Below are 12,327 nucleotides of genomic sequence, written 5' to 3' on the forward strand. Positions count from 1 at the left end.
TCCAGCCAACACTGGTCTATTTTCTGTCTGTAATTTTGCCTTTCATATCTACTTTAAATTTTATATTATTCATTTTCATCTTATTTAAAAGCATTAAGAATGTCTGTAGGTGTTACCTAGCTTACTGTACAAAGAACATTTTCATCCTCTGTCTCTGAGCTTAGTTTTTATATTATTTTCATAATTAAACATACCTTTTCTTCCCCCCAAATTACTATTAAATAACATTATTATATTACTAATGATTTATAATGTGTTTCTGATGTTTTTGTTTTCTAGCTTATATGTGTATAATTTATTGCTATAGTGAATATCATACCAATAATATGTAAAAATTAAGAAGCCTTTTTAATAGATATTTATATGGAGAGTCTGAGATAGAATACCTTTTTTCACACTCTGCTTGCTTTCCCTCCTTCCCTTTTCTCCCTCCTTCCATTTTTCCGCCCGCTTTCCCTCCTTCTGTCCTCTGCTCTCTCTCTTCTCCCTTGCCTTTTTAGAGTGACAGTTTTTCATTGTATAGTGTTGATGTACTTCGTGAGCAGTGTTGCGTCAGTCAGTACTATTAGGACTGTAATCTTCTGAATTACTTGTCACCTTTCAGTTGTTTAGGCCTACACAAAATATCTATTTTCCAGAGACTCATGTGAGTTTATTACCATGTATATGATGTGCTTCATAAAAACCTAAAGATTGGCTGTGGGATTTCTGTATAGGTGGCAGTCTGTAACAAGCTGTGAAGCAGTAGTAGTTAGGAGTGCTTAGAAGCTATGTTTGTGGTATAAGAGATACATAGTTTTTATTTTTACTTAGAGTCTTACAGTTACTTAAAAAAAAAATTTTTTTTTTGTTTTTTTGCAAATGGGGTCACTGTAGATTAAAATTCTCCCAGGCCCTTTCTCGGTCCCTTCATCGAATCTGTACAGTCACTCCCTCTATTTATATTAGTTGCCTGGAAGTGGAATTTTTGAGAGAGGCCTAACCCCTAAGTGGTCTAGTGGTTGGCCCGCTTTCATCAGTTTACTCGCTAGCTTCTTTAAACCAAAGCTACAAAAAAAGAAATAGAAAAGCAGTCACGTCCTGTGACTGCAGGTTCACCTCTGCATAAAGAACTTGGGCCCTGCATAGCTTGTACTTACACCTGGGGATGGTTTGACTTGTTGACCTTTACAGTGCAGTTAAATTAATATGCAGTATGTGTGTGTGTGTTGTGTGTTGTTTCTCCTTCTCCAGGGACTCTTCCTGATTTGAAGTGTGTAACTAACAATTTACAAGTGTGGAACTGTTCTTGGAGAGTACCTTCTGGAGCAGGTCATGGTGCTGCTTATGAAGTTTGCATTGAAAACCGGTAACGGAAATACTTTGGTTAATTTACAGTTATAACCTAAAGGTTCCTTGTCTTTCATTTTAGAATATAAAGATTTTATTCTGGAAATTTTTAAAAGAAATTTTAAATCCTAGCTCTCTATTCCCAAAAAAGGTGACTCTTAACTTCAGTCAGGGTGGAAACAAACCCTTCTCTTGGCCATGACTGATTCTTTTGTTGTGGGAATTTTGAGTATGGGACACACTTCTCATGGGCTGTGGGTTCTGATAAGCTGTGGGGAAGTTTTACTGGTCTGTCCTAAACCAATGCCTGCCTGTATCAGTGAGGTTCAAGTTTAGATTCCAATAGAAAATGTCAGTAGTAGCAGTTTGATAGACAGGCATTTACTCTCACGTAAAAGGTCCGGAGTGGGCAGTTCAAGGCTGACGTGGGTGCACATGGCCACGATAGACCCATTTTCCTGTTTCCCATAGTACTCTGCCATCCTGAGTGTGTGATCTCCTGGTTCACGATGATGCTCCAGGGTGACTGTCATGTCTGCGTTCCAGGAAGCAGGAAGGACAGGAAGGATGATTTCCTTCAGGGAGAAGTGATTTTCTTCAGAGACTCCCTGAAGAGATGTCTGTCATTGGCAGAACTTCATCCAAGGGCCAGACCTATTTGCATGAGAGGCTGGGTGATGTGTTCTCAGAGCTGATGGCAATGTGCCTGAGTAAACCTGGGGTAATGTCACTCAGAGGAGGGGGAGGGGGTGCCAAGAGACAAGTGGCAGATTCTGTCACACCGCCTCACCCTCTCAGGTGATCCTGTAGTCGCTACAAGTCCCGGGGCCTGCAGTGGAAGCCCTCAGGGTGTCTGCAAGCCCGAACACTCTGCGTGCCCCTCCCTGACCCCAGCAAGCCTCAGAGCTGTTTAGCGATGCCAGAGAAGTTCGGTACAGAGCTCCAAGCACCAGTGTGCTGACGAGTGGTCCTATTGTAAAGTGACATAAATGTGGGTTTAAGTACACTCAGGTTTTTTCCCAGTGCATGTAGATTTTTCGGGCCTTAGTCTAAGTGTTGTGGTCGTTTATCAGCTAAGTTGAGCTTGGCTTTGTTGCAGAGACAACCCTCAGGTTTTATATTGTCGTTTTCTGCAGTGAAAATAAAGGATTACTCTTGCTTGTGTCTTGTGTCTATCATGGGGTCATCTGGCATCTCTGCCCCTTGTCCTGCCCTCAGGGACCCAGGCCAGGGGACCCTCATCTTTTAATGCACTGGAACGAGGCAGAAGGGGAGCACAGCCTTTCAGAGCTTCCTTCCTGACGTGAGAGATGTGACTTTCACTCAGTTTCTCCATGAACAGTGTCACATGGCCATGCCTTGCTTCAGAGGAGCAGGGAAGGGCCATCCTCGTTTGAACCCAGAAGGGGAGAATCCGAAAAATCTGGTAAACGGCACTAATAACCACCGCAGGCCCCCCAGAGAGGAAGTTATCCTGGCCCCAGGAGTGCACAAGAAGCAGGTCATAACGATGCCGTGGATTAAGTGCTGATGGGAGTTGTCTGTGGTGGTCTGAGGGAGCGCTGACTAAGCAGTGTGAGGTCCAGAGAGGCTGTCAGAAGCGTGGTTGTGGAGCAGGAATACTCAATTTGCTCAGCAGAAATAGGACGGAAAGCCATTCCAGCCGGCGAGGATGTTGGGTACAATGGTATCAATGTATGAAAAGCCTGATTTATAGAATTCAGGTGGTTTTGTGTTGCTGGCGCATAAAGAAACCTCACAGGTGAGGTTGAGAGGAGGCGAGCCGACCCTTTCAAGTCCTCAGTCCTAAGTGAGTAATGTGAGGAAGCCTGTGCGGAACAGGGTGGGGATGCAGAAGGCACCCAAAGTCCTTTTGCTTGAATTAAAATTTTTATGGGAAGTTAGAAATGTATGTGAATAACAGAGTGTGTAAACATGCCCTGTAAAGATACAAAAGCCCATGGAACCACAGAGGAAAAAAACTCTTTTGTCTGAGAGGTAATGGGTGGGAACTAGAAGCTCTTTGAAAGCAGAGCTGATGAGAATGTTTTGTATGACTGAACCGTGAGCCAAGACAGAGGAGCAGACAGGCTGAGTTGAAGTCCCAGTGATGGGAACCCTGTGATGGTGTGGTCCACAAGTGGGGGGCAGGTGTGTGAGGTGGGGGACACAAGCCTGCACAGAGAAAGTTGGGGTGGGGCTTTGAAGGGCACGCTGAAATCCTGAGTTTCTGGAGAGAATCATCTCTGCTTACTCTCTCTACTTCTGGTCCAGTCTGGTTAGTTTTACCACCTCTACATTGATGGACTTACCACTTACTCTCTTTTTTCAGTCTTGAAATGCAACATGACCTGTCATGTTTTTGTATACAAAAGAACATAAAGTGTTTTTCAGTGCATCTTTTGTCAATCAACTTTTATGAAAATTGAACTCAATTTTATCTGCTAATTGAATTTTGATTTCTTATATTTCAGGTCCCATTCTTGTTATCAATTGGAGAAAGATATTAAAATCCCACCTCTTTTACCTGGTGATTATGAAATAACAGTAAACCCTTTATATGAGTTTGGAAGTTCCAAAAGTAAATTCATACTAAATGAAAAAAATGTTTGTAAGTATTTGAAAAGAAAATTGATTTGAAAATATCTCAGAATGGTGCCTTTGTTAGTATTTCAGTGCTTTATTGTTGACAAACATGTACCGTTCTTTGATATCTGTTGTTATACTAATACTCCCATGTACCCAATGATCACACTTCCAACTGTGGAGCACAGGCAAGATCACGATGAAAGCAAACTCTTCCTCTGGTCAAGCAAATAGATGCTGTAGAGGTTAAGGTCCTTCCCACAGTTGGAAGCTTTTCTCCTCCCCGTCTACTTTGTTGATTCCTGCACGCCTTTCAGAATTCTTCAGCCATCTCAAGGAACTAGTCATTGACCATCCCTGCCCAGAGGAGACCCCATTCCTTTTGGCAGTCTGTCTTTCTCTTTTGTGGCATTTCTCACAATTGCATAAATAATTTATTATGTAAGTAGGTGCTCCCTGTGTGTGTTTCCCTTACAAGAAAATAGGCTCCCCAAGGGCAGAGACTCTGTCTTCTACTGCTAGGGTCTAGTTCAGTGCCTTGCACTTCGCCGGTATCTTTTACAGATGTGTTGACCGAATACCTTGGATATAATGCTACAAGCTGGGTGGAAGCATGAATAAACCCAGGCTGATGGAAATGAAATTATTCTTTGCAGTGAGATCTTAAAAACCTTAGTTGTCTTGATTCTTTTAATGGTTGGCTAAACAGGTGTGTTGCCTTATGACAACTATTATGGGATGGCATCATAATGATACCACAGTGAGTCTTACAAGGATGACTTACGCTGAAGCAAGGGAAAGAAAATATAAGTGATCTGTCCAGATTTACAGACAGAATGCATGTTTGGAGTGGTCTGTGTCTGAGATAGCACAGATTTTTAAAGGATAATAACAAGCATGCTGTCCAGGAATTTAGAACCTGTCTCATTTTCTCTCATTTTCTGGCTGGTCTGGGGTAAGTGCTATTTAAGGCTGTCTTCAAAATAAAAGAGAGAAGAGCCGTGTTTGTTATTTTCTTTCTGTAGTTGTACGTGAGATCCATGTGAGATTATTTTGTATAGATCAGCCATGATGCCAGTACCTGCGGAGAAATATTGTTAATACTTGTATTCTGTTAAATAGTATTAACTACATGTATTTTCTCTGTGTGTGTGTATGTGTGTGTGTGTGTGTATATATATATATATATATATATACAGTAAAGTTTATATTACTTTATAATAGGCTTACCAGAACATATAGATTTTCAAGACATTATGTAAATCTCCATTTTTTTAGGTTGCATAGTATTCCATTGAATGGAGGTACCGTAATTACTTTGTTATTGATTTTATTTTTAGCAAATTGTATTTTATTTTTAGCAAGTTATATTTTATTTTTTAGCTTATTATACTATTTATTGTAATCAAATGTGTATGTGTGTGTGTTAGTCAGTTGCGTCTGACTCTGCAACCCCATGGACTAAAGACCACCAAGATCCTCTGTCCATGGAATTCTCTAGGCAAAAATACTGGAATGGGTAGACATTCCCTTCTCCAGGGGATCTTCCTGACCCAGAGATTGAACCCAGATCCCCTGTATTGCTGGCAGATTCTTTACCATCTGAGCCACTAGGGAAGCCTCATTTTCTTGTTTTAAATAGAGGCCTTGTAAAACTGAACTAGATTGGTGTCTTTTTTTCCCCAATTTATACATAACATGTATCTGTTCTTTTCAAATTCTTTTCCCATTTAGGTTGTTACATAATACTGAGCAGAGTTCCCTGTTCTATACAGTTACTATTATTGTTCAGTCACTTAAGTCCTGTCCAACTCTTCATGACCCCATGGACTCCAGCACTCCAGGCTTCCTTGTCCTTCACTATCTCCCAGAGTTTGCTCAAACTCAGGTCCATTGAGTTGGTGGTACCATCCAGCCATCCCATCCTCTACCACCCCCTTCTCCTGCATCCTCAATCTTTCCTAGCATCAGGGTCTTTTCCAGTGAGTCGGCTTTTCCCATCAGGTGGCCAAAGTATTGGAGTTTCAACTTCAGCCTCAGTCCTTCGAATGAATATTCAGGGTTGATTTCCTTTAGGATTGACTGGTTTGATCTTGCTGTGCAAGGGACTCTGAAGAGTTTTCTCTGGCACCACAGTTCAAAAGCATCAATTCTTTGGCACTCAGTCGTCTTTATAGTCCAACTCTCACATTCATACCTGGCTACTGGAAAAACCATAGCTTTGATTATATGGACAGTAGGTCCTTATTAGTTATCCATTTGAAATATAGTACTGTGTGCATACCAGTTCCAGACCAGGTGGGAAGGGTAGTAGGAAGGGATAGTTAGGGAGTTTGGGATTGTCAGTGATTATTATCATTGAGATTTTTACTTGTAGCTTTTCAGTATTACTTCCAATGCTTTAATGAACATTTTTTGCACATCTACGTTGCTGAATTTGTATGATGATTTTCCTAAGCTGAATTCGTAGAATTGGGAATGCTGTGTTGGAAGCATTTCCTTTTTATGACTCTTGATATCCATTACCAGTTGTTCCTCCAAAATTTTGAATCTTTTTGCATTCTCACAGACATCATATTAGAGCACGCCTGCTTGTCTGCATCCTGGCCAGGACTACGCATATTGTCCTTCTCCCTTAGTTTGACCACTGCATTCTGATGACCCCCCCAAATTACAGCATTATTGTTTTTATATTTCTGTGTTTACTTTTAAAAAATTATCTGTCATTTTTATTCTTTTTCTGAACTATTTGTGTCCTTTGTAAATTTTCTCTCATGTTGAAATTTCATATTTCCTTCTCAGTTCACAAGAGCTCTCCATATAGTATGATTATCAGTTATGTTCTATTTGTTAAAAATCTTTTTCCATAAATATTTCCCCAAATTTAAACTTTGTGGTGTTTTTCACACCACAAGTTTTCATTTTTATATAATAGAATCTCATGATATTTGGGGGATTTTGGTTTTGTTATCATGCTTAAATCTTTCATCCATCTGGAATTATTTTGTAGTGAGGTATGAGGACTCTAACTTAATTTTATTCCAGATTTTAAAAAATTTCCCCAGGACTCCGTCAAAGAGCCAATTTGTGTTGTCTGCTTTTTTAGTAGGGAGTAAGAGCATTCCATCTGGAAAACTACTTGAAGATAACAGTGTTAGAAAGGCAAATCAGGACGGACCCTAGGTAACATTTGATTAACAGACCAAATCTTACAAAGGGTTATTAAGAGATTAAAAATCTCGCAAAGACTTATTTTTGTGCTTGTCCTTGTCAATTAGAAGTTTATTGTGCATGCAAAGACACTTCAGTCATGTCTGACTCTTTGTACCCTGCAGTCTGCCAGCTCCTCTGTCCCTGGGATTTCCCAAGCTATATTTATACTGGAATGGGTTGCCATTTCCTCCTCCAGGGGACCTTCCCGACCCAGGGATCAAACCCACATCTCCTACATTGGCGTGTTCTTTACCACTGAGCCAGATAGCATTTTTAATAATAATGGTTCTGATCATGATTAGAATATTAGATAAACAGTATCCCAATGCTAAGTTATTACTACCACTACTCAAGAAAACAAATAGCAAATTACATGAATATAAGAGAGGGAGACGGGTCCATCAGTAAACCTTTGAACATCTATCATGTGCAAGAGATGCTGTGAAATGGTGTGGAGCTGTACATCAGAAGATTTGGGTACTTTGGCAATTTGCTACTAAATAAAGCTATGAGAAATTAAGTTTTCTCCAGATATTAAGATCCTTTCAAAAGTATACATACAGAGTCAAGAAGAAATTTAACATATATACATACATCTAATAAACTTCTGGGCTTCCCAAGTGGCATCAGTGGTAAAGAGCCTGCCTGCCAATGCAGGAGACAGAAGAGATGCGTGTTTGATCCCTGGGTCAGGAAGATCCCCTGGAGGAGGGCATGGCAACCCACTCCAATACTCTTGCCTGGAGAATCCCCATGGACAGAGAGCCTGGCGGTCTACAGTCCATAGGGTCGCAAAGAGTCGGACACAATTGAAGTGACTTAGCACGTACAATATACTTCTAATTGACAAGGACAAGGACAAAAATAAGTCTTTGTAAGATTTTTAATCTCTTAAGCTTCTTAAAATGAAAATTTGGATCTGTCTGAGGCCGAATAAATACTGTGGATCCTTTCAGAAAGACCTGGGAAAGCTCCCAGGTCTGATGTCCTAAGGTGGAAGGGACATGGAGGTTATGGGCAAAGATATGCCAGCATCACAAATAAGACTGATGATATTTTTTTCTAGCTGAAAAGTTTCTAGTTTCTAGAAAACAAGTTAACATTGTCCTCAAGTGCATTTTAGCTGGAGAGAAAGGCAGATGACAGTTCATGGGCGCCTAGGGGAGCTTCCCAGGTGCATGATGAAGAAATTTACTATGAAATGAAAAGAAGTGTGTTTAATCTTTTCACTTGTAATTATGACTGCTTCTGTTTTTAGCTTGAAATATTAGATATGACTTAGGTTTTGAAGAGTAGGCTACTGCTATTTGATAAAATGTTAATTATGTGTACTTTTCAGAGAGTGAAGCATTTTAATAGATGAGTGTTGCCTTAATAAAATATTCTCATGTTGCATGATTTTAAGTTAATACATTGTGACTTCTTGAAACATTTGACAGACCCAAGTTCTTGGCAGCCTCTGCTTTCTGTGGTTGCCCTGCCACCTTGAACTTGCCCCTTCTGGCTCTGAATCAGCTTGTTGCTCCTCATTTGCTCCTTCTTTTTAAAAGCGGTTTCCCACTTAAACTTCTATAAAGAATCTTCCACTGTCCTTATGGAGCTATATAACGGTTGTAGTTCAGTTGCTAAGTTATGTCTAACTCTTTGTGACCCCATGGACTGCAGCATGCCAGGCCTCCCTGTCCTTTACTGTCTGAGGGTTCACTCAAGTTCATGTCCATTGAGTCGGTGATGCCATCCTACCATCTCATCCTCTGTTGCCCCTTTCTCTTCCTGCCCTCAATCTTTTCCAGCATCAGGGTCTTTTCCAGTGAGTCAGCTTTTCACATCAGGTGGTCAAAGTGTTGGAACTTCAGCTTCAGCATTGGTGCTTCCAATGAATTTTCAGGGTTGATTTCCTTTAGGATTGACTGGTTTGTTCTCCTTGCTGTCCAAGGGACTCTTCAAGAGTCTTCTCCTGGACTGTGGTTTGAAAGCGTCAGTTCTTCCGCACTTGCCTTTCTAATGGTCCGGCTCTCATCTGTACATGACTACTGGAAAAACCATAGCTTTGACTATACAGACCTTTGTCAGCAAAGGGATGTCTCTGTTTTTTAATATATATGCTGTCTAGGTTTGTCGTAGCTTTTCTTCCAACAAGCAAGCATCTTTTAATTTCATCGCTGCAGTCACCGTCTGCAGTGATTTTGAACTTACCTTCACCTCAACTGTCATTTGAGGAGAGCACAGGCAAGAAAGAGCCCTACCTACTAGAAACCCTGAATTTTATAGAATAGGCTCATACCGTGTGTGTTTTCCACTGACCCCCTAAGTTTTTCCATATGATGCTCATCCCTTGTAGGTACAAAGACTTGAAGATTTTTAAGAATTCCTTATTCTTTCTGCTTTTTCTTTCTTTCTTTTTAGTGTACCAGTTTTCTCCCTATGAGAGGCCCTATCGTTGAGCATGGTTTTTCTCTTTACCTTTTGTAATGCAGGTTCAGAGCCAGTTGCCCTGCCAGCATTGTTTCTTAGAATTGATGGTACCCTCACCACCATCAATGGTCTTTTCTCAGACCTTCTGAACTTCTGTACCTTCTGAACTCTGTTTTCTTGGGCCCGGAAGACAGCCCATTTCTTTTGATCCTAGCGATCCCAGATTTTCTCTGCCTTCTGCTGCTTCCACATGTGTTGCTCTCAGGATTCTTGCTGGGTTCTCTGGTTTCTTGGAAGTGTGACTGGGTCACTAGCTCTCCGGCTTTGGCGGCTTTGTATCTGTGTGTTAGGTTCATTTCTTGAGCTGCACTCACTGAGTTCCTCTTGAGTCTGTGTGCATACTCTCCCTGGTCCCCGTTCTTACTGTCTGCTCCCTGCTTCAGTGATGGTCTCTTCCTCCTTGACACTTAGCCATGGCCTGGCTCCCACCTCTCTTCACAATGGTCCATGGTTCCTTTTGCCTTTCTTGCTTTCTGGGCTGGTGACTTGAGGAAATTTTAGATGTTTTCATGTCTTACTAATCCTTTATTTCTTTGAAATGTCCATTAGATTTGTCCTTTCTTTTCCATATATGACATCCTGAGCCGTATCCTTATTACCATAGCCTGGCTGTCTCCTACTGGGTCACCTTATCTCTTTCTCAGCTCCCTACAGGCCTTTTGCCCACCACTGCAAACTAACCTTTCTGAAAGACTTCCCACATCCTGCCGAGTGCTTCTTAGATCTGCATGGAATCCCATTGGCTTCCTCATCTCATTAGCACCATCTTGCTGCTATTTACTGCTGCCTGTGCCCATTGTGGGCTTCTCTGGTGTCCCAGTGGTAAAGAATCTGCCTACCAATGCAGGAGACTTGGGTTCGATCCCTGGGTTGGGAAGATTGCCTGGAGAAGGAAATGGGAACCCACTCCTGTATCCTTGCCTGGGAAATCCCATGGACAGAGGAGCCTGGCGGGCTCTGGGGTCACTAACAGTCAGACACAACTTAGCAACAACAATATGCCAGTGCCAGTTCACTGCATCCAGAAGTGGGTGACTTTCCCTAGTGTGGAGGCTGTGGCATTGAAGATGAGTGGGGAGGGAGCAGAGAGCGCAGATGGAGAGCTTTGCCAAGGCCAGCTTGACACAGTCCATACAGCGGAAGCTCTTTCACTTCCCTCTGATGTTGCCTGTTTGGAGATCCCAGACCCAGTGACACCAGAGTGTTGTGGGAACCCAGTTGCTGTTTGTGTTATGGATTTGAAACATCTGGCTGGTAAATAATTTCCTCAGATTTGGCTGATGAATCATTGGGAGCTGCTTGTACAAATGAATACATATATTTATTCTCTTTTCAGTACTAAGAACTTGCTTTACTCCTTAATTATTTTTGGATCAAGAAGGAATAGAGTTTAAAATTAGTTGATTAATGGAATTACAATATGAAGAACATTACTTCTTTTAATAAATTTTATCTTTTGTTTCCTTTTTTAAGCCTTAATTCCAGAAGCTCCAGAGATCTTGAATTTGTCTGCTGATTTCTCAACTTCTACGTTACACCTAAAGTGGAATGACAAAGGTTCTGTTTTTCCACATGACTCAAATGTCATCTGGGAAATTAAAGTTCTACGTAAAAAGAATATGGAAATTGTAAAATTAGTAAGTTTAAACAAAAATAGATTTTTTCCTATGACACTAAAGAAACTGAATAATTTTTTTAAATTTTGAAGTGAACCTTTTGATTATTAAAGAAGTAGATCAGATATCCCTTTGGAGTTCATTAAAGACTGTATGATATGACTATAAAAAAAATCACTAAATTAATGAAATAATGTGTAACAATTATAGGAAGTTTAGGAAACTAAGGGAAGTTTAATCCATGATTCTGCCACTTGAATATAGTAAACAATATATTTGTGTATTCCTGTCTAGCCTTTTTATATGCATGTTTTTGCATAAATGGAATAAAAATATACATATAATTTCATTTACTTATTATTATAAATTATCTAACATTATAAATATAAGCATAAATGTTTTGAAACATATTTAGACATAGTAATTGTTGAGAAATTTTGCATAAATCTGTAAGTTTGAATTTATCTCAATCCAAAATGACATTCTTATATTAGTAGTACATGCTTTTTTTTAATACTGGTTATGAATAGTTACTTTATGGTCTGTCTTCAGTTTGTTCTTTGTCTGAGGAATAGTGAGACAGTAGTAAAACAAGTTGACAACTAGTATGTGGGAATTCCCTTTATCCTTTTCCTCTTTAATGCACTTGATATATGCCTAGTTATAGACTTAAGAGAAGGCAATGGCACCCCACTCCAGTACTCTTGCCTGGAGAATCCCATGGACGGAGGAGCCTGGTAGGCTACAGTACATGGGGTCGCTAAGAGTCAGATGTGACTGAGCGACTTCACTTTCACTTTTCACTTTCATGCATTGGAGAAGGAAATGGCAACCCACTCCAGTATTCTTGCCTGGAGAATCCCAGGGACAGAGGAGCCTGTTGGGCTGCCCTCTATGGGGTCCCACAGAGTCGGACACGACTGACATGACTTAGCAGCAGCATAGACTTAAGAATTAGAAGACCATGATTTTGTAATTTTTTTGCCTAAGTTTATAGGTAAGATAGTACAGATAATAAATAAGATTATTCTGTATTTCACAGTCACGATCTTATTTTTCCTTGTAGACAACCTATGTATTACACCCTTGAAACGACAGTAGCCATAAT

General features: G+C 40.5%; 1 protein-coding gene across 5 annotated transcripts in view; it reads left to right on the top strand.

Moving 5' to 3' along the window:
- LIFR (LIF receptor subunit alpha) overlaps nucleotides 1-12,327 on the top strand; it is a 115,967-nt gene that overhangs the window by 63,318 nt on the left and 40,322 nt on the right. For 4 of the 5 annotated variants that reach the window (XM_043887143.1, XM_043887142.1, XM_043887141.1 and 1 more), the window contains 3 exons: nucleotides 1,234-1,348; nucleotides 3,804-3,940; nucleotides 11,077-11,240. In XM_043887143.1, the coding sequence (XP_043743078.1) occupies nucleotides 1,234-1,348; nucleotides 3,804-3,940; nucleotides 11,077-11,240 (416 nt within the window). The remainder of the gene's footprint in view (nucleotides 1-1,233; nucleotides 1,349-3,803; nucleotides 3,941-11,076; nucleotides 11,241-12,327) is intronic. The other variant, XM_043887140.1, reaches the window with a different exon arrangement.

Source organism: Cervus elaphus, chromosome 25, assembly GCF_910594005.1.
Source record: "Cervus elaphus chromosome 25, mCerEla1.1, whole genome shotgun sequence".
Lineage (NCBI taxonomy): Eukaryota > Metazoa > Chordata > Mammalia > Artiodactyla > Cervidae > Cervus > Cervus elaphus.